Source organism: Montipora foliosa, chromosome 9, assembly GCF_036669935.1.
Source record: "Montipora foliosa isolate CH-2021 chromosome 9, ASM3666993v2, whole genome shotgun sequence".
Classification (NCBI taxonomy): Eukaryota; Metazoa; Cnidaria; class Anthozoa; order Scleractinia; family Acroporidae; genus Montipora; species Montipora foliosa.
Genome location: NC_090877.1, coordinates 25,028,428 through 25,056,281, shown reverse-complemented (window position 1 = coordinate 25,056,281; position 27,854 = coordinate 25,028,428). Strand labels below are relative to the sequence as shown.

General features: G+C 39.1%; 2 protein-coding genes across 2 annotated transcripts in view; both read left to right on the top strand.

The window, feature by feature from the left end:
- Window positions 1-16,595, top strand: part of LOC137969962 (Golgi to ER traffic protein 4 homolog) — a 19,897-nt gene extending 3,302 nt beyond the window's left edge. The window contains exons 2-9 of the mRNA XM_068816386.1: window positions 5,569-5,647; window positions 6,580-6,737; window positions 8,382-8,461; window positions 8,975-9,113; window positions 9,962-10,105; window positions 11,689-11,767; window positions 13,089-13,167; window positions 16,096-16,595. Of these exons, the coding sequence (XP_068672487.1) occupies window positions 5,569-5,647; window positions 6,580-6,737; window positions 8,382-8,461; window positions 8,975-9,113; window positions 9,962-10,105; window positions 11,689-11,767; window positions 13,089-13,167; window positions 16,096-16,184 (847 nt within the window). The 3' untranslated portion in view covers window positions 16,185-16,595. The remainder of the gene's footprint in view (window positions 1-5,568; window positions 5,648-6,579; window positions 6,738-8,381; window positions 8,462-8,974; window positions 9,114-9,961; window positions 10,106-11,688; window positions 11,768-13,088; window positions 13,168-16,095) is intronic.
- A 4,524-nt stretch (window positions 16,596-21,119) lies between these two features.
- Window positions 21,120-26,445, top strand: LOC137970577 (small ribosomal subunit protein uS5). The gene is made up of 6 exons (XM_068817101.1): window positions 21,120-21,229; window positions 21,567-21,701; window positions 23,651-23,740; window positions 23,847-24,128; window positions 24,921-25,080; window positions 26,232-26,445. The coding sequence occupies exons 2-6, from the start codon at window positions 21,570-21,572 to the stop codon at window positions 26,399-26,401; spliced, it is 834 nt and encodes a 277-aa protein (XP_068673202.1). The 5' UTR covers window positions 21,120-21,229; window positions 21,567-21,569; the 3' UTR covers window positions 26,402-26,445.
- Window positions 26,446-27,854: the final 1,409 nt, after the last annotated feature.

Sequence of the window (27,854 nt, the reverse complement as noted above, 5' to 3'; positions counted from 1 at the left end):
GATCCTTAAAGATCCTCAAAGAGTGACCGAGGATCTTACAAGGATCTTAAAAGGATCCTTGAAAGGATCTTAATAAAATCTTTGACAGGATCCTTAAAGATCATACTAGGATCTTTTGAGGATCTTTGAAGGATCCTTATAGTGATCTTGAAAGAAACATTAAAAGGATCCTCGAAAGATCCTCAAGGATTGTATGAAGATCCTTTAAGGATCCTAAAAGGATCTTCAGAGGTATCTTGAAAAGATCTTTATTGGAATCCTTAAAGATCCTATGAGGATCCTTCAAGGATCTTAAAAGGATCCTTAAAGTGATTTTGAAAGGATCTTTGTTACGATCCTTGAAAGATCCTATGAGGATCCTTCAAGGATCTTAAAAGGATCCTTATAGTGATCTTGAAAGGAACTTTATTAGGATCCTTGAAAGATCCTATGAGGATCCTTCACGGATCTTAAAAGGAACCTTAAAGTGATCTTGAAAGGATCTCTGTTAGGATCCTTGAAAGATCCTATGAGGATCTTTCAGGGATCTAAAAAGGATCTTTAGAGTGATCTTAATCCTTCAAGGATAAGGATGTTGTAAGGACCTTTATAGGAGTGAGGTGTATAAAATCCCTAAAGATCCTATGAGGTATTACGTACATGTACCCTCAAGTATAGTTAAGGCACCAAACTTTGAACATAAAATTAATCACGCTATACACGAATCAGTTAAAAAGAAAACTTTTATTCTGATGTAATCCACTGATTGTCGGAAATATCAGTAACAGATTACCTTGTTTGATGAACTCGTAATAGCTGCAGGCCTGGCCAGAAGCAATATGAAACAGTATACTCTCGAAATATCAAAGAATTCGTGTCAGCACGTAATCCTTTAAAAAAAGACCAGGGCTAAAATACAGAATTCAGGGCCACATCTAGAGACTCTAGTGACGAATCGGCTCGATCAGTATCTTTTCACATTCCTTTAAGGGTTAATTCGATGAGTCTGCTATGACTTTTGCTCACTTTTTCTTTAAAGTACAGATGAATCGGAGAGTTGTAATCCTCCGCCATCTTGGATAACACGCGAGAGATAAGACTGGAAACTAGTGAGCCGTTTCCCTTTTGGTCAGCAGTCACCAAGGATGGCTCCTCTTACAGTTCGGCGGTTTTATTTAAGTTTGAATCAACGAGCATGTTTTACGCTTTAAATACCGATTCAAAACGAGGAAATGCGTACAGCAATCCAAGTGCAAAGGTAGGCGCTCATTATAAGCAGATAATATTTGAGTTGATGACTTATTGTCCTTAAAAATGACGATAAACTAATTCGGCTAACTCAACCAATTCAAATCTCTCGGGGTTAAGATTCTTTGTGTGTTGAATTTGCATGACAATGAAGCATTCACATTTAAAATGATATGGAAATACTGGAACAAAACGTTTTATTCCGAAAAGATTTTAATTGCGTACAAAATTGAGTTAGCCGAAATTCGAACTTTTCAAACTTCAAGTCCCAAAATAATTTGACATGTACAGGCATGCAAGGATTATGATTCGGCTTACTTGCTATAATCCTGTAAAAAATAGGTGAATCTCTAACGAGATTATTAATAAGGTTTACATCAAAAGAGTGGTTGTTGCAAATTATATGATTGGCAAAGGATCCCTTCCATTCTCTGTAAATGCTACATGTGTCTGAGGTTCATAGCAATTTTCAAAGGTTAGGTGATACACATTTATTTCCACTTCCACAGCATGACTTGCGAGTACATGTGGAATTCATGATAATCAATATTAGTAATTTGCCCTTATGGTTTTGTTTTTCTTTCAGGATGCGTAACTGCACAATATTCAGAAAAAGTTCTAAAAAAGCAGCCTCAACCGACAATAGCACCAAATACTGAGTGAAGAAAAAAATTAGTCATGAAAAGATCGATAAAATGAAATAAATACAAATGTGTTAGGTAAAATCAAACCTTATTGTACATGTACTTGTACTTGTAATGTTTCTCTTTCGCTGTTTTTCTAGGTTACAATTTAAGGTTTTTGTCTTATTTTTAAGAAACATTTTCTCGATAAAAATGGCTGTTTGTGAAAATATTTTGAATATTCCCAGCCATATCTTCAATATTAATGAGTACTTGATAAAAACTGTATGAGTATCTATATTTTATCTCTATTGTTTCTATGATTATTAATATACATTCAAGTCATATTATAGGTAATTTTAAGAAATTGGTTTACTGTACAATGTATGCAGCTAAACTTTTAATTCATGGATAACCATGTGACCAAATAACTCCGAAAGCTACTATGATTGTCATTTGGATAAGATGTGAGCAAAGTTGTCAGAGTTTCAATGTTAAAACAACAATGTTGTCAAAGGCAACTTGATCCACATCAAGTCTGTGAAAAACAATAGTCAATGCATCATTTGTTCAGGTTTGTTAGATTTTTATTGTATTCTTCCCATCCCTTTGACCCAGGAGTTAGTGCACATTTTTGAATAACGAGCCAGGGTGATAAGGGTTCGCCTTACCAAACTTCACTTGCATCTTACTCAAGTGACAATCGTAGTGTGTGGCTGTTTTTCGTTCAGTTCAATAAATAATGCTAGCAAATAAAGTCGGATATTGATTTCCCATGATTCATCATTGTTATTTTACTTCAATCATACTTAGCATTGTAACATAAATAGTTTACAGACAAATGAAGCATTTTATGTATACTATTGAAGTTTCTCTTCTACAGAAAGAAAGCTCCTTTTTCCAGGTGTTTAAATAAAATAATTTTGTACATCAAACTGCAGTCTAATAAGTGCAATTCAGGGTGAGAAGGTGGACAATAAAATTAATAATCTTTGCTAAGTTCCTGTAAAGTCCTAAATGATATTTACCGGTAAACATAAACATCCTCAAGGATCTTGCACATGATCTTGGCAAGGGTTTTTGAAGATCCTCAAGGATCTTGCACCAGATCTTTGAAGATCCTTAAGGATCTTGGATATGGTTTTTGAAGATCCCCAAGGATCTTTGGTTGGTTCCTTCAACATCCTCAAGGATCTTTGATGATCTTCAAAGATCTTGGTCAGGTTCTTTAAAAATCCTTGAGGATCTTGCACAGGATCTTTGAAGATCCTCAAGGGTCTTGGACAGGATCTTCAAAGATCCTCAAGGATCTTGGACAGGATCCTCGAAGATCCTCAAGGATCCTTGAAGATCTTGGCAAGGATCTTTGAGGATCTTGGCAAGAAAAGCTAAGATCTTTAAGGATCTTCAAGGATCCTAGGTAGGATCCTTGAGGATTCGAGAAAAGATCCTTAGAAAGATCCTCAAAAAGATCTTTGAGGAGTCTTTAAGGATCTTCAAAGATCCTTTAAAGATTTTCACCAGGGATGTCTTGTATCCATGAGATGTAAAGTTTTTATTTGATGCCCCCTCTAATAAATGCCGTCTGTCTAATAGATACCCTTCATGAAGTGGTGAATGGTCACGATTCCATTCAATTATGACCATTATTGTAATGCCTTTTTTCAATCAGTGATTGAAAAAAGGCATTACAATAATGCATGTGGCATCAACGAAAGGCAACATCCTGTTGTTATCTCAATGCTCTCCCATCCAGATAGTAACTCTGTCTGACTGGGATTAACTTCAGTGAACTTTTGTTATGAAATCTTCTTTTATTGAGGAGTTTAAATGGGAAGACTCTCACTGAATCAAGCTGTTAGTTGGTATTATTCAGAGACTAGCCAAGGGCATAGTATTTCAATCCTGTTATATGAGTCATAGCACTTGGCACTTATTGAAACCATCTCAAGAACTGTACATGCTCTTATCCTCGAACTTCATTCTTATAAGATTGTTTCTTTGCCTTCCCCTCTTCTTTGCTTCCAATAAGTGACTGTGGAACGCACTGCTGAGATCACTGCTGTTTAATTAACTCATTCACAACTCAGGCACCCTAGGACACCCCCCAGTTGATGAGTAAAATAATTTGGCGTAAGACAGAGTAAAATCTGTTAAGTCTCCCTCCCAGGAGTCAATGGGTTAACTGGAGTGTCATACTCAGAGAAAAACCTCTGTGCAGAGAAGACAGCCAACTGACTAATTTCACATGTGATGTGAAACCTCATGGTAATAAAAACGGGGACACATTGGTGTCAGTCGAGTGCATTACGTCATACCTGCTCCAAAATTTGAACACTAGACTGACTGAACAAAGATGAGCGACAAGGAACAATGACATGAACAATAACATTGCTGAACACCATTTACAGACAAACCACAGATTCAACTGGGACATTGCTGAATACATTACCTACAGCACTAACTACTACATTTACCAACTGATCATACTGGAAAGCTGGTTTATCACCTTAGAACAGACACCACTAAACTGATGCCTACAACTTCCTGTACCCTACAAATGACTTATTGACGACATCAACAAAAAACAAACAACACAATGAATGATTTATTCTATCACAGTACTGCCTGGCATATTCTATGATACACATACAGACCTTAGAACTGTAGACGAAATATACCAATAACTGTTTAATTAATCTTCACAACCAATTACATCTAGGCTCAACTGACAGTCGACCAATAACATCACAAGCAAGTCGTCCAATGACATCTACGACCAGAGTTTTCATAGTTATCTACTGACGTTACTACCGGTACTTGACTCTGAAGATGACTTCCGCTCAGGTTGTCGAAGCATCAGTCAATGCCATGTTAAACAGTCCTTTTCAGGACTATACTCACCTGGATGATCATACTTTGCTTAATAATTATGATATGACTCCAGGGTTCAAACCATTTACAAACTTATCATTATTTAATATCCAGCATGTTAACCCATTGACACCTGAACTGCCCTGGGGCCCGTTTCTCGAAAAACCCGAAACTTTACAGGCCATTTACGGGTGTCACAATTCCCTCTTTATCTCAAGAACGGAGAGGATGTGAGTCGTCAAACTTTACAGTCAGTTTGCATTTTGTTACCTTGAAAACATGTTAAAAGATCGGCGTTCCTGAACAAGTGGTTGGCAGGTTCACAAATGGCTTTTCGGGCCCGGAAAGTTTTCGGGACTTTCGAGAAACGGGCCCCTGGACCGCCACCATTGACAAGTAAAATCATCTGGTGTAAGACAGAGTAAATCTATTAAGTCCCACTCCTAGGAGTCAATGGGTTAAATTAATAATGAGGTGTTTGGAAAACTGCCTTTTGTGCTACTTTTGATAACTGTATTTAGAAAGGAGTAGGGCTGTAGCTGTGATGGGACTTGTTTCCAGCTGCAGCACTGTTTCATGGGTTCTTTTTCATTTATCTAGCATAAGATTTACAGAGAGTGTAATTGCAGGTTGAAGGTTAGGGGTGTGGGTCACCCAAACCTTGACACCCTTCACAAGATTTGTTTGTTCTCCCCTTTATCACCCTTTTATCACCCAGGTGCTCTGGTTGTCTCCTCTCTTCTCAAACCATCATTTCTTCCAAATCAACATTGATCGAGATAAGGGAAGAATGTGAGTAACCCAGTGAGTGCATGCCTTGATTGTCATATTCTCTCACTTCTAGGTATATGGCTCAAGGATGTTACAAGGATGCTATAGATACTGTACACAATGGAGCTTGTTTATTCTTAAAACATAAACAGGTAAGATACATATATTTACTGAATAGGTGGAATGGTATTTCATTCCTGATAAATAATATTAGATAGTCTAAGAGAATAACAAAGAGGCAATACAGTATGTTATCTTAAGTCAGCAGCAATGGATAAAAAAAAAATGTGCTCATGTACAATGATTCCCTGCATTTTTCAGTGCATTTGCAAACTTCTTGTTGCGATCATCCCTTACGGTTTTTTGGTTTTGTGAGTTCTTCTTTTGCTTTTGATGATATTCACTCTGCAGATGTAAACACTGCTTAGTCTCAGCCCCGGACACGGGGTTTAGAGGCTAAGCATCTTATTGAGGATTAGGGTGGTCCCAATGACTGCTGCTGCATGCATTCCTCCCTACACATCTGGAATCCCGAAATCTTTCAAAGAACCCTCCACCCACCAGACGCGTGACACCCAACCAACAGCATGATCTTTGTCAATTCCCGATGTATCTATCTGATTTCCTTTGTGAGAGGGGACTAGTTGGTGATTTTTGTCATCCTCTTTATTAATTTAACCACAGTTCTATCCCTGGGCACATGCCCACTCCTGAGCTGCTCGATCCATCACATTAATGTCTGAACAATGTTCCATCTTCAGTGTTGTCACGATGCTCCTATCTCACAAGATCTTCTCATTCCCATCCTCTGATGCCCTTACCTCATCCAGAACCTCCTTGTACCGCACATCAGCACACTTCACACCATAATTCCCGGAAAGCTCTCAGTACACCACCAAAACATCTGATCATGCTCCTCCAATATTCCCTCTCCACTCACCACATTCCCAACCGACTCCACTTTAGATCTGCATGCTACTCCTCAATAATTATTGTGGCCCTGAAAAAACCTTGTTTGCAAAGCCTGCTCCTTTTTCCTTCATAAATCTATTATGAGTTATTGAATTTATTGTTTGTCAACTAGGAGGGAAGTGCTAATGATTTGGCGATGTTGATGCTAGAGTGTTTTCATCAAGCACAGATACCAGTTGCAGATGATGTCGTGAATAAAATTAGAAATGTATTTGAACTTTATGAACCTGGATCAGTAGACCGATATGGGTTTATGACAGCCGCTTTAAAGTAAGTGATTATGTTTTTTGTATACAGGTATGGTGTATTGGCAGTGGTTGTCCTGATAAATCCTTGGTTGCTCATTAGGAACCCCCTTATGATGAAACACATGCCATGATAAGACATCTGGTGTTGAGATGTACATGTAATCATGTGGCGATTGACCTTGAATATATCATGGGTCTTAGTGTGCGCCTGTGGTTTTTTCTCGAAGTCTGGGCGTGCACTGGTACCATTGGCCGTATATACCTAAGATTCAGCCAATGTTTGACATATATACATGGGTTGTATTATAGACTCTGTCGGCAGTCACTGGAATGTTTTAATTTACACAACAAAATTTGGTGATTGAGCTCATTGTCATTTAAATGAAAGTAAGCAAAAAATAATGTAAGGAAGTTCTGTGACATTTCCCTTGGACCAAGACTAGTTTTACATGGCCTCAGCAAGTTATTAAGTGCTTTATATAAAAATCAAGAAGGCCTTTAAGTCTGCAACTCTGCTAAATCATCAGCTGCAATCACATCATTCAATCTTGTTCTTCAACATTCTATATTTTACAAGTACCGGTATTTGTCATGCGCTTCTTTTACTCTATAGATTTTGTGGCTTGGTTGCTAAGCTCTTAAGATCTAGCGTTTGAGAATTGGAATTTTGTTTTGCTTTTTCCCATGTTTCGTTAGCCTGATTTTTAAGATTGTGTGTTGCCAGCTTTTTCTGCTCACTTGATGATATTTTAGAATAAAATAGATGTTAATGCTGGTAAGCAAATACTGGGCAGCGCCTGGGAGGAGAGCGTGACTTCCCATCATGTGACTACCTTATTTGGCTATTTCATTCATCCCGCCATGCGAGCCTTCTCAGTTTGACATTTCCAAAGCTCAACTAGTTCTGTTTTTTTCCGTTCAGCAATTTAATCCCTCCCTCCCGCCCGTTTTGCTTTCTGGTTCTCTTGTATTTTATTTTATTTTTTCCTTATGAGCTTCTGTAACCTATTTAAGAGTTCTTAATTGCTGCCTGCGGCACCCCTTCAGCCCTGTGCTGAAGCCCCATTGGGGAGGGAGTATATTGTTACTTTGCTGGACTGGGTTAACTTGGCCCCAGGACATTATGCCAGCCACTGTGCCCGCCTTGCAATACAGGCATGAGGCACCCCCTCGGCTAGTTGCCGAGGCCCCTCATCCGGTGGTCCATACCGGCGGTGGGTATTATCCGCGCCTTGCCAGTGCATTCCCTGCCCCTCGTTTACGCCCAAGTTGTGTGTATTGTCTTTTATTGCGCACCAAAGCATTAACGTGACTAAAGTGGGCGGCTCAACTGACTTTTTAATAGAACGTACCAGTTGCTAGCGGGCTACCTTTGGCTTCATTCCCTTACTGAGCCTGCCAAGTTCGTCAGAAATATTATTAAAATTATGAGCAATGAGTTCTGTGTGAATTTACATGAAGGATTTTGTTTTATAATGTTTTATTTTTAATAGCAATTTAATAATTTTTTTAACAAATAAAGGATAATTTAAATAATTATTTTTTTATTATCATGACAAGTTTTCAAATTTGTATTTTATTAACAAGGGAATGTTTGTGTAACAATACTATGAGAAACATTGAAATAAAAATAACCATTATTATTGTTGTTTTTTTTTTTTTTCAGATGGACATCAGATACAGACCCATCCCTTAAATACGGACACCCTAATCTTCACCTGACATGTGCACACAGATTTTGGAAAGGTGTGGATTGATTTTTAACTTTCATAATAATAATCTTGAACATGGTTGTGGAATATTAAGGTCTTGAGGTTTTCTGGTCACAGTATTGTTCAACATGTAGGGTCTTCAAAACACATTCTAGAATTAACTTAAGTCATAAAAATATGATTAGCACAAAAAAACCTGGCAGACACTAATATTATGTACCAGACAAGAAGGTCGTGGACTTCATGAATTTTACCCTTTTTGAGAGAACTGTATTACTTCTTTTGAATGGGTAGAAAATGTACTTACTGTAAATGTTCTTTTATAAGCAAAAATATGTGTTGTGTTGATCTGTTCAATGTGAGTGACTGGTAATTAATTACTAGTGTATATTTATTTATCATATCGATATTTTTATCATTCCCCCATTACAAAATCACAGGTGTTGAAGTCACTCATCTCTTAAGCCAGTTGTTGCTTGAGTTGTATTTGTCAAAGGATCTATATCTTCTTTATCTATCTGAATTGCTGCCTCTGATTTTGTCACAGAAAAAAACTTCGGTGATTCCCAATACCACTTTTTGTTTACGTCTGATGGACATCAGTGTGCAGCAATGTTGGTGGAAAGTGCTACGACCAGGGGATTCCCAGGAGAGGCAGATCTATTTATTGCACAAGCTGTTCTACAGTATGTGTCCTGTCATAAGGGTAAAATGTACAGGATAAAAAAGAAAATCCAGAAGATGAAATTAGCAGATAAACCTTTGATGATTTTTTTGACGGGCTCAAATATCATCCTAGTAGCATCTACAGTACTTTTAATTATTAAAAACTAGATAATTGGATAAGTAGGATTCAAACTCAGTATCTCTTCCTTCAGAGGCAATCACGATTACCACTAAACCATGGAAGACTACGTAACAGATTGACAGGGAAATGTGTATTAAAGAATTGTGTGCGTGACCGGAAACAAGTTTTTGTGTTTTCAGTGCTTGCAATGATATATCTGGTTATTGTCTGACTCATATCACATATCATCATTTTATAGTTCTCCCAGTATTGTTAAGAAAAAGTATTAAACATTTTTAAATACCATGGTAGAGACTTGTAAAGCATCTGCTTACTGGTTTTGATTGGAATCAGTGCCATTAACAACAAATAGCCAACTCTCTGCTACCCTCTTCATTGGCTATCTATGATCTCATATCCAATGCACCCTGTGGAATAACAATATTATTGTTAATAGCCAATCTTAAAACATTGTAATAATTAAGATTTTTAAGCCTATTAGCCTTTTCTTGCATTTCCCTCAGTGTCAGGAACAAGATGCTTTTGTCATGAAATTATTGATAATATGACTTCTGTTTTCAGATTTTGTCAGAAGTGCCTGTATGACTGTAATTTTTGGAAATGTGCGTTATGTTAAGTCTTAACTTGACACAACCCAGCACAGTTTACATTATTATTGCAGCTCAAGTTTTGACTATAGTTGCAGGCATGGGAGTGTTTTTATGACTTTATCTCCTTGCCTTGCAGATTTCTTTGCTTACAGAATTTTATTACAGCCAATACAGTATTTTCCAAGTACACAGCACAACATCCAGATTTCTCTGGTCTGGGACCTCCATATCAAAAGCCACTTCTAAATTTTGTTTGGTTCTTGCTTTTAGCTATAGAAAGGTTTGTCTATTCTTCAGTAAATAATTATTGTTAGTATAATTACATAGGTGATTATTATGTGATAATCACCTAAATGGTTTTTTCAAAATGGCGGCAGATGAAGAAATTAATAATAATAATTGTTTTAAAGAAAATGCGTATTTTCAAATAATCACCTTTGTACAGGTAATTATACTAAAGCAATTATTCACCACAGAATTCGTCTCAGTTTTTAGTCACCGATATTCCCCTCACCTTCGGCGAATAATAATCATAACTATAGTGCTTGAAATTAAAAAAAATTCCATGTCGTCTCTGTTTCAAAAGCCAGGCAACTAAACCCATAAATTTGGTTGCCCATTCAGAAGCCCTCTACAATTAAATGCACGCCATGTTGAGATGCAATTGCATGGTGTTGGAGCTTGAGTATCCCATAGTTCTAAGTGTGCATCTGCTTTTTTTTTTGTGTGGAAGTCTGGGTTTAAGTTTTAGCATTTTCAAAATGGAGACTTCAATCTCTGTCGAGCTACATGTGAATTCTCCTATCTGACAATTTTTTGTAAAAGCCACAGATATTCAAAACAAGGGAAAATGCTCAACTGCGGCAAATTTATTAGTGTTAACTTCACACTACTATCAGACACTGACAAGAGAAAACTGTCAAGTGAGTCAGGTGCTGCTTATGTGATACATTTTCTATTTTTGACTGGGTTGTCCGTTGTTTTTTTCTTCAAGCAAGCAACCAACCATTTCATTTTACTAAAAACTAGTTGCCTGAGAGACTTTCTGGTCATCTGGGACAACCGGGCTACCGCTAATTCCGAGCACTGCATGAGTATTGTTACATAGCTGGACATTTCCCATTGCAGTGCAGCCCTTAATTCTTCATTATTATCCAGTGGTTTCACTAAGTACCGACCACCAGATGAAATCGTCGGCTACTTCATTCAGAGAAGTCAGCTACTTTTTTCTCAATTGAATTAATTAAGGACAGATTCTTTCAAACCCTTAGATTGAGTTTCATTTTGACACAATGACAACAGGCAGTAGTTACTCTACTGAAACCAGTGGCCAGCTTTAAATTTCATTAAAACCCCTGGTTATCTTTATGTTACATATACTGTAACATCTAACAATGAATATATCATTTCATTCATTGATTCATTCACCAGGGGAATATTTGAACCCCAAATGACCTGCTCCCAAAATCAGTGGCTTCATAGCTCAGTCGATAAGAACATCGCACCGGCATTGTGATATCATGGGTTCAAACCCAGTTAAAGTCCTGAATTTTTCAGGCTTCTCTACGCAATAGCTGAAATTGCTTTCATGACTGCGAGTATTATAGCTTCACTTAATAAAAACTGTTTCACCAGGTAATCTCTGAAAAGGCAGGATGTCAGACGGTAACATTGTAATGTTACCAGTACAACAGAGTAGTAATAATTTTCTCTGATACAAATTTGAAGGTTGTTTCCTTCACAATGTTCAAAGTTGAAAAATCACCTGGTCACAGCTGTGGTGGTGGGAAAAAATTGGTGTTCAAGTGCATCATCTGATTTTACTGGTTGTTTGAATTTCAAGTGATTATTGTTGGTTTTCAGGAAAGGTAGTCTAAGTCAATTTACAGTGTTGTGTGAAAAATATCAACCTTCCATTGAAAGAGATCCAGTCTACAAAGAGGTATGTTTTGCCTCTATGATGAAAAATTGTAAATAGCATGCTAAAATAAAAGCCATTTTTTAATTTTAAATACAGTGATCTCTTCAGTCTTGTCTGATTAAGCTTTTCATAAAACAAAACAGTATAATTACCAAAAGCAAGATGAAAATCCTGTTGTTCCCTTTAATCATTACAGTATGTGCATAATCTTTTTCGCCTCGAGCAGGCAGAATTCTGCGAATCCTGCAATCTGATTGACTCTGGGAATGAGCGGAATTTTTCTATGTTGCCCACCAACTCGGGCAGAATCCTTCTCCTGGGTGCATGAGCTTGTGTGATGAGCTGGTGTTAGGACCAGAAATAGATTTTTTGAAGCCTTTTTAGTGTTTTTAAAAGTAACGGTGTTGCTATACAGTATTGCATGATATTTCTCTTTTGAAAATGAACATCGCAGGCCAGGCCAGCCTTAAGCAATGTTTCCCAGCCAGCGCATCATTTTAGGAAAAAATAAATAAACAGGTTATTCACCGGTTTGTATAGGGAAAAACTGTACCCTTGGTCTCAAGTACAGCCCTCGGCCTGCGGCCTTCAGCCTTGGGCTGTACTTGAGAACTCAAACATAGTATTTCCTTATACGGACCTCCCGGCCAGTGAAAAAGATATATTTGTTTGCTTTTTTATAAAATAATGATATTTGATAATATTATTACATTTTATCCACAAAGAAAATGTGCTCTTCAATGATAAATGATAATATTACTCATCATCATTATCATTATCATTATACCTCTGAAGTGCTGTGTGCTTCATGATTGGCCAAGTTAGTGCAATTTGGTCCCACAAGATCAAAGGTCATTTTTTGGTGTTTTATCCCATATAATAAATCCTTTGTTGACCAAGCTTGTTCGGTCAAGATGGCTGGATATTGGTCTCTTTTTTTGCGTGTTTATGGACCTTGACTATAAACACACAAAAAAAGAACTTGGCAAATATCCATCCATCTTGACCGAATAAGCTTGGTGAATAAATCCATTTAATGCAGTATGGATAGTCAGTGTTCCAGGTATTGTAAGAAGAATAGAGACTCACTTACACTGAACCCAGCTGAGCCCATTCACATTCCTCTGGGTGCCTAGTCTCCTTAGCAGCAGTTATTAGGGTCGTCACGCAACGCTCCTCCCGAGCGTTGCGTGACGACTCTAATAACGGCTGCGAAGGAGACTATTGGGTGCCCCTTCTCAATGTAAAAAAAACTTGTCTGAAACGCTAGATAGATAGTTGTTGTTCATTGAATTACAAATATTTACAAGTATTTTCATTTCTTGCTGACTCTGTGTTGCAGTATCTGGACAAGATCGGTCAAGTATTCTTTGGACTACCACCAAAGCCATCAAACAGGGGCATGATGGAAGGCATCTTAGGTGAGCCCTCTTTGTGCTTTTTGCTTTTATGTCTACTCAAAAGCTATTTGCCCTTCCTTGCTATTGTAATTAAGGAGATGGCGAGTGTTAACCTCGTTAAATGTAATATTAGATGTTTTTTAATTACTTCTATTTTGTGCGTGTGCCCTTTAACCTATTTGTCTTCTTGGAGAGCCACTTATAGACTTGCTCTTCTTAAAGCCTGATGTGTTTATTCGTCAATGGGAAACCCTCTGAGGCGAAAAGGTTGTTCTTGTAGAGAAACGCCGTTCCACAGACACGTGGATAATAGAGAGTGTTTGCACTGTATCAGGCCCTAGTTAACTGAAATGGTTTGTGTTTCCTAATCTGAGAAAAGAATACAGAAATACTTTCTGTATTCTTTTCTGGCAACCAATTATTGGTCTGAATTCGGCTATATAGAATCTGTTAACTATTAATAGACAAAAACCAACTTAAATGTTGTGTGCTGGCAAAAATTTGTTTGTAGGTTCTGCTGTTTAGAAGTTGATCAAAAAAGGAAAATGTACGCTTTTCTTTCACGCGTTACGTGCTTGAAAGATCAACCTCGTTTTTGGGGTCTTTTTCTTCCCCTCCCCTGAGGTGGGAAATAGGGGGGACGGGAAGAAGAGCGACCCCGGGAACCAGGTCGCGCAAGAAATGGGCGAAATTCTTGTTCACATTTTCGTGCGTTGCTATTTCTCATGTGTCTATTTTTGTTATTCGCGTTGCAGCGAAGTGCCCACAGGGTAGGTTCAAGGTGACGACTGTTATGATAAGAACCTTGTTTTAGCTAAAGTGCCATTTGAACAAACAGGAGAAAAACTAGAGAACAATCAATATAGACTGATCATGGAAATCCGCTGTACACTTTTAAAAGGATGCTCAAGCCTGTTTTATCATTTTCAAGAAACTACTATTAGAAGGATTGAAACTGTTTGAAGTAAGGATAATGTTATGGTACCATATGAAAAGCCAATAATTTAACAAGGTGCCTTCATTCATGTGACGTGAAAGGTTAGCGTAGCAACAAAAGAATCCCTCTAAAATTAACCAATATTCAAAGGCCTGTTTACACGGTACGTTTGCACGCGTAATTTTTTTAAGTATTTATGCGCATTACTCACTCGCTAGTGATCCGGGTTCGGGTCCTGGCCGGGGACATTGCGTTGTGTTCTTGGGCAAGACACTTCACTCCCACTGTGCCTCTCTCCACCCAGGTGTATAGATGGGTACTGGCGAAAATGCTGGGGGTAACCCTGCGATGGACTGGCATCCCAACCAAGGGGGAGTAGAAATACTCCCAGTCGCTTCATGCCACAGAAACCGGAGATAAGCGCCTGCCTGATGGGCCTCTCTAGGCTCGATACAGAGACTTGACTCACTCGCATACCCTTTGATTGACAAGGCGATTTCTCTCGGAGTGTCGGCCCGACTTCAAAAAATCTGTTACACTCGGGCCGATACTCCGAGAGAAACCGCCATGTCAGTCAAAGAGTATGCGAGTGGATAATGCGCATAAATACTTAAAAAACTAAAGCGTTCAAAATGGCGGATACTAAAAGGACAACGGGAAGATCTTTTGAGGAAAAATGACACGTTTCACGCAATGTACACGGTACGATTTATCGGCCCGACAAATCGTACCGTGTATCATTAAACTGATGCTTACATCTCAGAAGCAAACACGTTGACACCAACTCTTACAGCTGGAAAGTGATGATTAGTCTGAGGTAAAACCCTGTACCAAGTTAAAACATATTCTCTGGACAAGATTCATAGTATCTTCACAATTGCAAAATTTTAAGGTGGCTATGAACCCGCTCCAGAGAATATAGAGGATATTACATGGCCGCGTGGAGATACGAAATTTCTCTTCGGGTGTGAAAAATATTTCACCAGTGAGCACAGCGAACGAGTGAAATATTTCTCAACACAAGAAGAGAAATTTCGTATCTCCAAGCTGCCATGTAATATACCTTATTCCAAAATGGCCGCTGATTTATGCGGATATAAATTGGCCCTTGTTGCCTCGTTCAAGATAAAATATTCTTTTGAATTTTAAAGTTAAGAACGAGGCATCCAGGGCTTATTTGAATAAAAACAACAGAATATTTAAATGGCGTCCATTTTGGAATAAGGTGTATATTATATTTATTATATAAACACCAATGAAATACTAAATCATTTCACAGGCACGATTTTCATATGTAACCATAGAAACAGTGATCTTTTCATGTGTGAAAATAACATGTTATCTTCACGTTTGAGGGTATCATGTCTTCGCGCGAAAGCTCAGTTGGTATTTCATTGGTGTTTACATAATAAATTTTAATACTTTGCAGAGAGCTTTATCTCATCCTCCTTATCACTTTTCATCACTAAATAATGAGGGTCACCGGGTTCGTTGTTAAGATCTGTGAAATGTAGGGTGTGTTAAGGGTTATCTTTTGTTGTTATGGTCACCTATTTAAGTCACATCAATGAGTGCATATTGTGAAGTAATAATTAGAGTTTCACGTGGTACATAGACGTGAAACAGTTGTTTAGACTCAATCCTACTAATAAGACATCCCCTTGAAATTGTTGAAACTGGTTTGATCCACCTTAACCGCCTGCAGTCTCTGTTCTCTTTCAGTCGTGTGCAATTCTGAACTTGTGACGGCAGGAGACAGAGAGACTGAGAGCAATTTTGTATCAGGTTTTTTTGGTTTAAATAGGCCATTTCCGAGTTCATGTCTGCCTCCTGTTCAAGGCGAGTCTAAGTGCGAAGTTTTTGTTAATTGAAAATTAGTTTTTATTCATATGTAAACTAGAACTAATTACCATCACAAAAACTTCGCACTTAGACTCGCTTTAAAGAGAAGGCAGACATGAACTCGGAAATGGCCTATTAACGTAAAATTGTTGTTGTTTTTTTTACTGTAGGAGACTTAATGCAAAGTTTATTGGACGAAGGAAGCAGCAGTGCGTCGGCTTCGAACTCAACTTTTATCGAGTCTGAAGAAGTGGACTAAAGATTACCATCGAACTTTTATAAGCCATGAATACTTGACAAGGCATATCCGTAATTATGTCTCAAAAATCGTTGGACTGTCATTAATTTCTTGACAGACAATCTTGCGATCCTTCGACGTGATGGCCGGTGCGCTAGCTCGTTTGTCTAGTCTCGCACCTTTTAATAAATCGGCAGCACGCCTTTGTAACGGAGCCTGGGAAACACATAGCTGACAGATCGTCTTCGTACTGAACTAGAAATTTTCCAGCAATGGACCGTGGCACAAATGAACCTCATTCTGGTTCAAGGATAGAGTCTCTTGCTTCCCTGAATGCATCAAGGCATTAATTTTGGATATCTATGTTGTGGACAATACTGGTTAGGATTGTTATCCTGTAGAAACATTAAATTCACGGAAAATCAGAGCAAATTCCTTTGTAGTTGCTAATTTAGGAGTCCATGACCCGTAGCGTCAATTTCCCAAATAAACCAAACGAGTCAATTTAGTTATTTTGACCCACTTTTATCATGGAAATTTGTCAACAAATCTTGCAAAAGTTTGCATTCTCCAAGCTACGACAAGTTCTTTTGGTTCGTCCCGCAGTTCCTAGGGGGGAAAGATTGCATAAAGAGCCAAAACAATGGCTGCATTTGAAGTTATGGATTAAATGGCTCCAGCTTCCCGATAACGTAACGTTAAAAAACAAGATCTTCGTAATTCAAAGACAATTGTTAAAATAAAAGGACGCGAGCAAAGCCTGACCCATGGATCTGTAACCTGTGTTGACTGCGGACGATAAGACTTCTAGCGAATCTGCACGGTAAAAACCTGTATAGAAGAACCTGGATTTCTTGGCTTTGGACGAAACAGCCTCTAAGATTTCAGGGTGGGCGGGAGATTTTATTATTTTGCACCAAAAAAAAAAACAATGAACCACGAGCATGTGTTTGACCCTTCCATAACAGTATTAAATAGCTTTAGCACCCAACGTTTTTGAGACACCGACGGCAACCGGAAGTGAGCCGTTTTCCCTTTTAACTTGTCTTCACACAACCACATTTGTATTGCTTAGTATCGTTTCTCTATTAGAGAAGCTTAGTTTCAAAATCTTTGAGAGACTACTGTCTTCACTGCTAGCAGAAGTCTCTCACGCTCTAACGGCGAAAAACAAGACGATTTTTTAGCGTTTACTCGGAATACCATTTTTCGCAGAGGTTGATACATTTTGGAAGGTTTAGGAGCAAACTAGAGGGATGAAATAGACTAAAGCGAAAAGAAGTAAATTTTCTGCAGCGATTGAAGTCCGGATGGCTCATTCATAACAACGGATATATGGGTGACCTACTAGCTGTGGGAATACTTTGATTTGGTACAGGTTATCGGATCGGAAATACCGGATGATCATCAAAGTGAAACCGGTGGTGATGTAAGGGAGAGGACAAATAAGAGCTAAAAGAAACTACAAAATTTCGGGCATTTCCAACACCGCTGCTGGGAGTTCTGTACTGACGATTTCATCATGTTGTCAACAGGCAAGATTAGAGTAATATCTTAATCATAACAGTTGCAGAAGGCTGAATCCAGCATTGCTGTTGTATTTGCATCATTTGTCATCACTCAGAACATGGGCTTGAGTTTCTGAATCGGTGAACGACATTTCACACTGAAGCCCCGACACAGCACCCATCCCTTTGGTTGCTCCACTGCATGTTGTAAAACCATGGGAGGCGCGGTGGCCTCATGGTTCGGGTCCTGGCCGGAGGACATTGTGTTGTGTTCTTGGGCAAAACACTTTACTCTCACGGTGCCTCTCTCCACCCAGGTATACAAATGGGTACCGGCGAAATGCTGGGGGTAACCCTGCGATGGACTAGCATCCCATCCAGGGGCGAGTAGACATACTTCTAGTCGCTTCATGCTACGGAAACCGGAGATAAGCGCCTGCCTGATGGGCGTTCTGGCTCGTACGCAGTGACTTTACCTTTATGTTGTAAAACCGGATGTTCATCGAGTTCTGTAGTAACTGAGGCTCTTTGAAGCCTCGGTCTCGCATAAAGCCTCTCACTCGACACCACGAATGTTTCTATTTCTTGTTGTTGCAAAAAATAGTTCCGTTAAAGTGGTACTATGATCAAAAAAATCAAATTTTTTTTCTTTGGATTTCAAAACTATGTTAACTAAACACGAAGTGACCCAAGTTGTAAGCCTTAATTAATGTCAAAAAGCCACTTGTTTATTTTAACTGGAATTTTCCTATTTAATGGCGTGCTATTACTAACTTTAATATCTTGAGAGAGCTGGATCGCAGAGAAAATGATGTCAAAGACTCACTAGTTTGAGAACGCAAAGAGTTTGTACGCAACTGAATTAACATGCAGCACGGGAGTTTCGGGCTTTCAGATTTTTAAACTCGTGTTTTGCATACATATTAAACTGCGTTTCCACGCTGAAATTTTAAGCCATTGAGTGAATGACGTCACTTTTCCCTAAATACAACCCGTCCAGTCGGTCACACAACATCGCTTATCTCGTGACATTATCATGTTTGAAACTGCTGGAGATCCACCCTGCGAGCAGAGCCTCTTTTTGTCTTTTCTTTACTGAGGAGGAGAAACTTCAAATCAAACAAGAGAAAGGTTCTGCTATCAGGGTGCTGGAGATTTAGACTTCTTGCTTAGTTTAAACGCGTACTGGCCTCGATAATCGCAAAGGCTTGCAAAAGACGTTTTACCATGTAATAACAGTACTTTGAGGCTTGACGAACTTTAGCCAATTCCAGTTCACTTTAAATGTGATACAGTGAACACCATTTAAGGCATTTACGATCGCCTCATGAAGTATTTTTACGGTCGACCTGTAGCATCACCTAAACTGCGAACTGAAATTGGCCCGATTTATTGCCATTGCATGGTGGCGTCATCTGTCTTTTTCAGACTTTGCTCCGGAGCTTGAGATTCAAAGAAGTGTTCCATCCCTTGCAAGCTGTTATACTGCCACGCGTGAGTGGCACACGAAAGGATAAAACCAGCCCTCACGTCTTACTCGTGCGCGTCACCACACGTATCCGGATATTTTCGAAATAGTTTCTTCTCCGCATATGAAAAAATCTGCGTCCACACGTAGCGTTTTGGAATCAAATTCGCCTGTTCACACGATTCAAAAACGCTAACCTCCACCTACAGAGCACTCCGCATAGCACGTACCCATGCGCTCTCTCTCTCTCTCTCTCTCTCTCTCTCATTCGAAAAACTCCGTTTTCACACGATAAACCTCCGCAAAAATGTACAGTCTGGAGAGTGTTTTCGAAAAGCTTCGTTTTCGGTGTCCGAAAACGCCGCATTCGTGTGAACGGGAGGCCAGCTGATGGAGGAAAAACTATCCGGATACGTGTGACGGGGCCTCAGTTTATCGAATAGTTCTTATATAGAGATTACTTTATGGAAACTGCACGCGTACGATTTTTGTTCACGAGTTGAGTAGTACTAGATAACAAACGAGTAAGCGCAGTGAGCGAGTGAGTTTTCTGATACGAAACAATGAGTGAATAAAAATCGTACAAAGCACTTTCCATGCTGTAATGTGTTTATTTCATAGGTACTGAGTTTTTTTTTTCGTGTAGCATTTGGTAGACAAATAAACGAGTTCACGCTATTGAGATCATGGGTAATCAGGGCAAGACTTGCGTAACGTTGTGTGAGTTGAAAACGACGAAAAGTATTCATGATATGGAATTTTGTTTTTTTTTTTACCAAAACAGAAGATATGCGCTCAAAGATGCGGCAGAATAAAGTTGGAGAGAATGGCTATTGTAGAAATTATTTTATTGAACAAAGTTTCCGTCATATATTTCCTGTATTTCCAAAGGTACAAAATTACAGAGAATGTATGGAGACAAAAAAACAATATTTAAGAAATCCAAGAACAGATACCAACTCCAATTCATCTCGGTTGTGAACGTGAACTTATTTGTTTGGTTTATGAAGGCGAAAGTCTAGAAAAGTGGAGTCATAGACAGTTTATTTTACTTTGAATTTCCGTGACAAACCTTTGAATTTCCCGCCATGGTGCCCTGATTACCCATGATGCTCTTAAGAGCGTGAACTGCCTAAGTGTGTTTAGAGTGCCTCGAGACTACACATACCGAGCTAACCCTTCTCGTACAATATTTTTAATTCGTCGCTTGTCAAATCTACAGATGCTTTGGGTTTATTTCCCTTCCCTTGCTTCTTTCGTTGTTTTTGTTTGGACTGAAGAAATTTTCTGGTTTTCTCAAATATCAAGTCGTTTATTATCCTTGGGGAATAATTATCCCTTTTTCTTCAGGTGTCGTTCGAAGCTAGTCACTAAACTTCGAAGGGAAGTCGGCTCGTATTCATTGCTATCTTTAGTGCGGACGGAGATGATAAATTAAACAGGCTTATACTCATTCAGCTCAACCGCTGGAATAACTCCCCCATTTTCCTGTCTTCGTACCTCGTTTTCAAGAGTCTTCCAACGTTACGTCTAGTTCAGTTTTTTGAGAGGTATTTTTGCCTTCTTGTACTAAAATAAATTGCTCAACTGAGCAAACACAAGCAAACCTTCCTTCCCTCGGCCACTTTTCAAAGCGCGTGGTTTTTGTGCAACCGGTCACGTGCACGGCTGTCGGATAACGTTCCATTCGATACTTTTATTCACCATCAGTGAAATTTCGTCGTTCGCGTTGCTGATTGGACGAACGGTATTCATCACAATGAAATTTTGTCTTTCATGTTCCTGATTTGCTACATTTAAAATCAGTACGAATTTTATTCACTATAATTTTCGTGGATAAAACTCAGTGCCTATGAAATAATCATTTATTTCTCCCATAGTTAGTTTCTCCTTACCTCCTTTTATAAATTTTCTAGCGGAAGATTTTCTTATGCGATTACCGGTGCTCCTGGGAGCAAACAAGGAGGGAACTATTAGAGCACAGTACCTCCCTACCCTCTTAGAATGGTTGTAAGCATCCCATAATATGTTTTGCTATAAATGCAAGTGCACGCCTGCGCTGTTCCTTCTCAGTCGCACAAAGACATCACGTAAGTTCAAGAATAATCGAAGACAAAATCCGTAGTCATCCCCATCAATCTTTGTTCTTTTGCAACATAATACAACTTTTTAAAAAATGGTTATGATTTGCGGTCGTTTTGAGCGTGTTTTTGTGTGGCCTCCAAACTAATTTTGCTGTGAAAATGTGACGATAGTGGAACGAACCTCTTGACACGATGGAGACAAAATATTTAGAGCTTATTATCGAGAAAATAAAGTCGGAAAAGCGAAAAATGTAGGCCTTAACACACGCACACAGACTTTTGTCGCGAGACAGTTAAGTTTAGTGTCATAATGTAGAAATTTGAGTACTTCTCTCTTCCTCAGCAAATGGCGGATTCGGAACCAGCCGGTGGTGGACGTGGAGGTTTTCGTGGTGGATTTGGTGGCCGAGGCCGTGGAAGGGGTCGAGGTAGGGGCCGTGGACGCGGTCGTGGAAGGGGTAAAGCTGAGGACAAAGAGGTAACACGTGTTTCAGTTTGATATATCGAGTAATCAACCAGGAATTAAGTGCAGACATGGTTAACTTATAAAAAGCAATTGGAAGGGTTCAAGCGCCCATGACATTTGGTCGCTTCAAGACCAAGGGTAAGGGTAAGGATACGAATACAGAAAGTATCCTAAAAATGCATAAAAGCTAACCTTAAACTTTTGTTTAGGCCTAATTAGGCATAAGGTTAGCTTTTATGCATGTCTAGAATACTTTTTATATTCGTATCCTTACCCTTACTCTCACCCTTGGTCTTACCCTTACCCTCATTTTAGAAACGCCAGTAGTTCACCGAACCGCAAAATGAAAGCTAAAATGTTTAAGAGAGTGCTTAGGCCTAATGACTGAAGCAAGCAGTTAGGCTTAATCAGTAAATGAGTACTTTTTTCTTTACATGATCTCGTGAAAAGTGTAGTTGACTGAACCGCAAAATGAAAAGTAAAATTGTATGAAAGTTCTTAGGCCTAATCACTGAAACGAACACTTAAGCTTAATCAGTAAACAAGTGCTTTCTTCTTCGCACAATCTTGTGAAAAGTGTAGTTAACCGAACTGCAGAATGAAAGCTAAGGAGCGATTACAGAATACCCGGTTTAGGAACACTGTTGTTTATATGAATATCATTTTCTCTACCATGCCACCGTTGACTGCGGGACTGCGGTGGCAGTTTTTTATGCAAGACTTTTAGTGGGCTGGGTATTCAGCGATCTAGCCGAACCGTACATTACCAGCCCAAGTACAGCAATAATTGTACATTCATAACTTGGAGAGTACACATTACCATGTTAAATGCAGTCGCAAATCTTCTCGTTAATGCCCTCCCAAATCTCTTAGCTTGCATAGCAAGTGTTTCTGTGGGGTTTTACAAAAGAAGACCGAGTAAGAAATGAAGTGACGACTCCACCGTCTCTGTACCTGGAGTAGGATTCATTTTTCAGTCTGTCAACTTTCATTACAGATATGATGGTGGCAGCACATTGCAGTCATAATAATGATCCTTGAAACCTGTCCTTTGTGTGCTACTATTGCAAGGTCACTGTAAATGAGTGGTCAGGTTTCTGGAAACTGTTTTGAGAATCAGTCATCTGCCTCTATTTTTCCATATTAAGTGTTCTTTGATCACTTCAGGACTATTGTTCTAATCATTGCTAACCAATTTAAACAACTGTTGATTGAGAATAACAGGCTACAGTTTTACTTGAAGTGTGCATGTGGTTATGATGATTTGAAACACTGTTACTATTTCAAAACAGCCATCTACTTTCCAGTGGATTTAGTGTCTTGTGCCCATTTAATAGTGGGTTTTTCCTTGCAGGAAAATAGAATTCAGTGATTATAAGTGATATGCCCGCATGTTCAGCTGGCAAATATCCATCCAGAACGTACCTCATGGGTTACAGATGGTAATTCCCTTCTAAATCCTGTGGGAAACATGCCAGTACTTTTAAACTGAGCTTGCCATATCCACCTCAACCCTTATAGGATACCCACATTTGTCTTGCATTTATCTAATAATAATAGCTTTATTAATCCATCACTAAAATAAAAAATACATTTAAAACGTGAAAAATATAAGAGGCAATGTACAATTAAAATACTTAGGGTTTGACAGAATAAAATCTAATAAGAACGTCAGCTATTGTTTAGAATGCGACTAGCCCTCGCCGCATTGTGCCTATCAGTCCTAGAATGGGGCACCTGTGCATAATTGATCGCTCAAGTATGATGTCAGACTATTAATCATAGGCCTTGATATCAGTGAGTAATTGGGATGGTTCTTCTCATTTAACCGATTCACACCTCAAACGCCCTAGGACACCTAAGGACACCCTAAGTGTCAATGGGTTAAGGTTGTTCCATCTTGGCAGTTATTTGTACTTGAGAGTGTTTGGTACTCAATGTGTTGGTGTTTCATTGTTTAGTGGGTACCAGTGACAAAACTTGGTCGTTTGGTGAAGGATATGAAGATCAAAACATTGGAACAAGTTTACCTTTTCTCTCTTCCTATCAAGGTAAGAAGAGGTGTCAGAACCTTTTTGGCAATTATTGCTCAGTGATTTATTGGCCTTTCCATTAAATGCCAAAGGAATTTTAAATTTGTATCTGTTCTTGTCTTAGGAGCATGAGATTATTGATTTCTTTCTTGGATCTGCTCTGAAAGATGAAGTACTGAAAATCATGCCGGTTCAGAAGCAGACCAGGGCTGGACAGCGTACTCGTTTCAAAGCCTTTGTTGCTATTGGTGATAGCAATGGCCATGTTGGTCTTGGGGTCAAGTGCTCCAAGGAGGTCGCAACAGCCATTCGGGGTGCTATCATCCTTGCCAAATTGTCTGTTGTTCCTGTTCGTCGCGGATACTGGGGAAACAAGATCGGTCAACCCCACACTGTGCCATGCAAGGTATGTCGACCCTTTCTGTCCTAAGAGGGATACTTATAATATTTTACTCTATCCAACACTGGATGATTTTACTCCTCAATGGGAGCTGCTTCAGGGATGAATACGTTTATAACATCTAGGACCTCCCATATCCCCTTTATCAAGGTGGAGCTAGTTGCCTAAAATGATCTTTTCTCTGCTCAAATAAAAAATTTTGTTTTATATTTTCATGAGGTATTGTCAAGGCTGCTGCCTAAGAAAATTTTAAAGGGGCCCTCAGAGCTAAATGCTGAGAACATATGAAGTGAAAGGTGTTGCTGTGAAAAATTAAGGAGCCCAGAGCTATTCTTTGGGAGCCCCAGGCTACCGGGCTCCTGTTAGGCAACAGCCTTGATTGTTATCAAGGGAAACATGATAAAGTCACTTAGAAGGGAACATATTTTTACTGGCACTTGTTCTCATCTCTGAACATCTCTTTTGTGCTATGAATAGTTCATAGAGGTCTTTGTACCACCAAAATGCTTACATGACCATTGACTTGGCCGAGTGGTCCTGGGATCCACTTTGAAATTTCAAGTGCCATCTCTGAAATTCTTACTTCTATATTATGGCCTGTTTCATTGCACCGTGTGATAAAGTATCAACTATGACAACGGCTGGGATGTAAAATTGATATAATATAGATTTAGCCAAACCTAACAGTGGAGCACCTGGGTTATTTATTCTCACAATAAGTTAACCTGGCAGTGCTCTGCTATGACAAAGTAGTACTTCTGAGAGTATAGTGATGACATTCTCTTGTTTTAAATTAAGGTGACAGGAAAATGTGGATCAGTACGAGTGCGTCTGATCCCCGCCCCCAGAGGAACTGGTATAGTGTCTGCTCCAGTCCCCAAGAAGTTGCTTCAGATGGCAGGGATTGAAGACTGCTACACCTCTGCTCGTGGACAGACAGCCACACTTGGCAATTTTGGTAAGGGGACCTTGGTTTTTGTTTTCCCTCACTTGGAAAAACATAAGCTTGAACAAGTGTTTAGACTAGTGTCTCATTGGTTTCCCATAATATGCTTATTTTGCACACCCACTTTCTAAGTATTTGATGAAAAAGAGGATTTATATATTTTTATGTCATCCTTGTTGCTCTTGCTTGTGCTTTGACCACTGAGCTGCTGAACTTGACAAACCCCATGACATGCAAGGAGTGAACTGCAAGGTTTTGCCTGACTTGAACTTCTTCACTCAGTCACATAGCCAATTGTTATCTGTATTATTAAGTCCAATTAATGTCAGAAGTAACTGACAAAAGATCCATGTAGACATCAACCATCCTAGCCTCCCATGCAGTTGTTTTTAGGGAAGTCTTATTTGAAAGCTTCCCTAACCTTGGCATCAATGGGTAGCTGTAACTTCACTGAATGTCTTCCCAAATATTTCACTTCTTCTGTTTGCCCGCCTGGGCGTTGTCATGGACCATGCCGAAATACAGTGAGGCACATGAAATTTTACTGTTTATGATGTTTGTTTACTTCTGCACCACTGATCACAAGTAGCTGCCTTTGCAAAAATACTACAACTCTGACACATAACCTTAAGAGTTTTCCGGATAATGAAATCGTTTTTTAAAAATATATGAATTTTTACGATTATGATTACAACGTGTGAGCAAGAAGAGGTGAGGCTATCGAAGACTGATAGTATAAAAGCTTGAAATATCAGTGACTTTCCATGATATCCAGTGAGCAAATTGACAAATATGTCATTCTTCCTTTTTATGAAATCCTGGATTGCAGACAACTGGAAATGATTTAAACATGCTATTTTGAATAAAAAAATAGGCAGTGCTAACTGCTTGCTTGAAGTCCATTTTTCCATAACTACAGTTTTTCTGACCCGCTTAACATGTTCTGCTTCAGACGTCACCTTCCAGAATTTGAAAGGTTCAATGTGATTGGCTTAGGGTGGGCCCTCTTTGCTCCTGGTGGATGCTCCTACCACTGAGCTACAGGTATTGGGAGACTCTTAAGCAAGGGTTGGCAGCTGGTTTTGACAAGAACTGCATCATGCAGTCAAATAGTTCAGTCAATTCCAAGGGCTAATCATTGACACTGTGTGTTTAACTTTAAGCCAAGGCCACCTTTGAAGCCATCTGTAAGACGTACTCTTACCTGACCCCTGACATGTGGAAGGACACCGTGTTCTCCAAGACTCCTTACCAGGAGTTTACAGACTTCCTGGCAAAGAACCACACGGGACAGCGATCAGCAGCTGCTAAAGATCAAGCCTCAAAACAGTAAAATGCTGCAGGTTAAATGCTGAAATAAAGTCTGACATATTTGAACATGCCTTGTCTGTTGATTGGTTTCGACACTACCTACTTCAATTTTCTTTCGCTGTGTCCTGTATCCCTTCCTGAGCAGATCCTTTAAGATTTTGTTTTTTTGTGATGGTTACATCCTAGTCTGGGTCTGAAGTTAATTATTGCTCCCACTTGTGCTTCTAACACCATGCTTTACTTAAAACAATAAGAAATTTAATGTTTGCATCATTGCAGAAATAATTGTTTGTTGTCACAACTAGTAATACAACTTTCAAGTGGCTGATCAAGACCTCAAGCAAGAGAGATGTATTAAACCCCCCCCCCCCCCCCGCAAGGGGGGACTCCCTTAGGAAACAGACGTGGATGCTCGTCAGAAATTGTGAATTTAACCCCTAAAGGAGACCAATCTGGGCGTGGCTTAAGCAAATTTAGACCCCTAAACAAAACATGTTAAAAAGAAAATTTGACTTCTGTTTCTCTGCACGTAATTCTATGTTTCTTCGCGGAACCCTAATCGAGACCTTCGCGGCTTAAAATAGTGGCGCTTTGCCCGGAACACCCTAAGCGAGACCAAAATTTATACCCCTAAGTGAGACGACGAGCATCCCCATTTGTTTCATATATGAGTCCGTCCCCCCCCCAACCCGGGATTAAGCCTTTCATTCCCAAGATCGAAACGTTCATTCTCTTTAACTCTTCCATTAAATTTCTTTGTTTGGTAGACATGAGAATTTGGTGTTATATCAAGATCACACCTCTTAAGTTGATGGTAATCTTCATTCTCAATACATATCTGACTGACATTTCATTGAAATATGAAGAGAATTTACATTGGATCACTCCTGAGAGTCAAATGGTTAAACTTATTCGCGCTGTACACTTAACCTTCATGAATGTATAGCTGACTTTTGCTGAAAATTTAGTAGACAAATAAGTGGGTTTAATGGATTAAATCTCCTTATTCATTTTGATGTCAAGATAGATAATTCCTTTTTTGTTCCACACCTTTATCATCTCTCCACTGTTGGGCACTTCACCTTTAAAAAGTGACTAGATTAGAGAAATTAAATGAACGAGCATTTAAGAATCGTGTCTCTAGACAAAGCAAGCGATTATCAATCTCTAATTTTGCGGGCCAAAAATATTATTTTAGATGGTTTGCAATCAACTCTTAGAGAGAAACATAACGATGTAATGTTTGAGTTCATGTCTGCCTCCTCTTCAAAGCGGGTCTAAGTGCGAAGTTTTTGTGATGGTAATAGAGGCCTTGTCCGTGTCGCTTGTCGCATGTCTGAATTTTAAAACGTCTCGTGTCGGTGCTTTGTCAATGTTTCACGTTGCTGTCGGAAATTTAAAGAAAGGATGTTGTTTGTCGCGATTTCAGTTTAAGTGGTGTCGCCACTTTTTAGGCCATGTCGCTTGTCGGAATT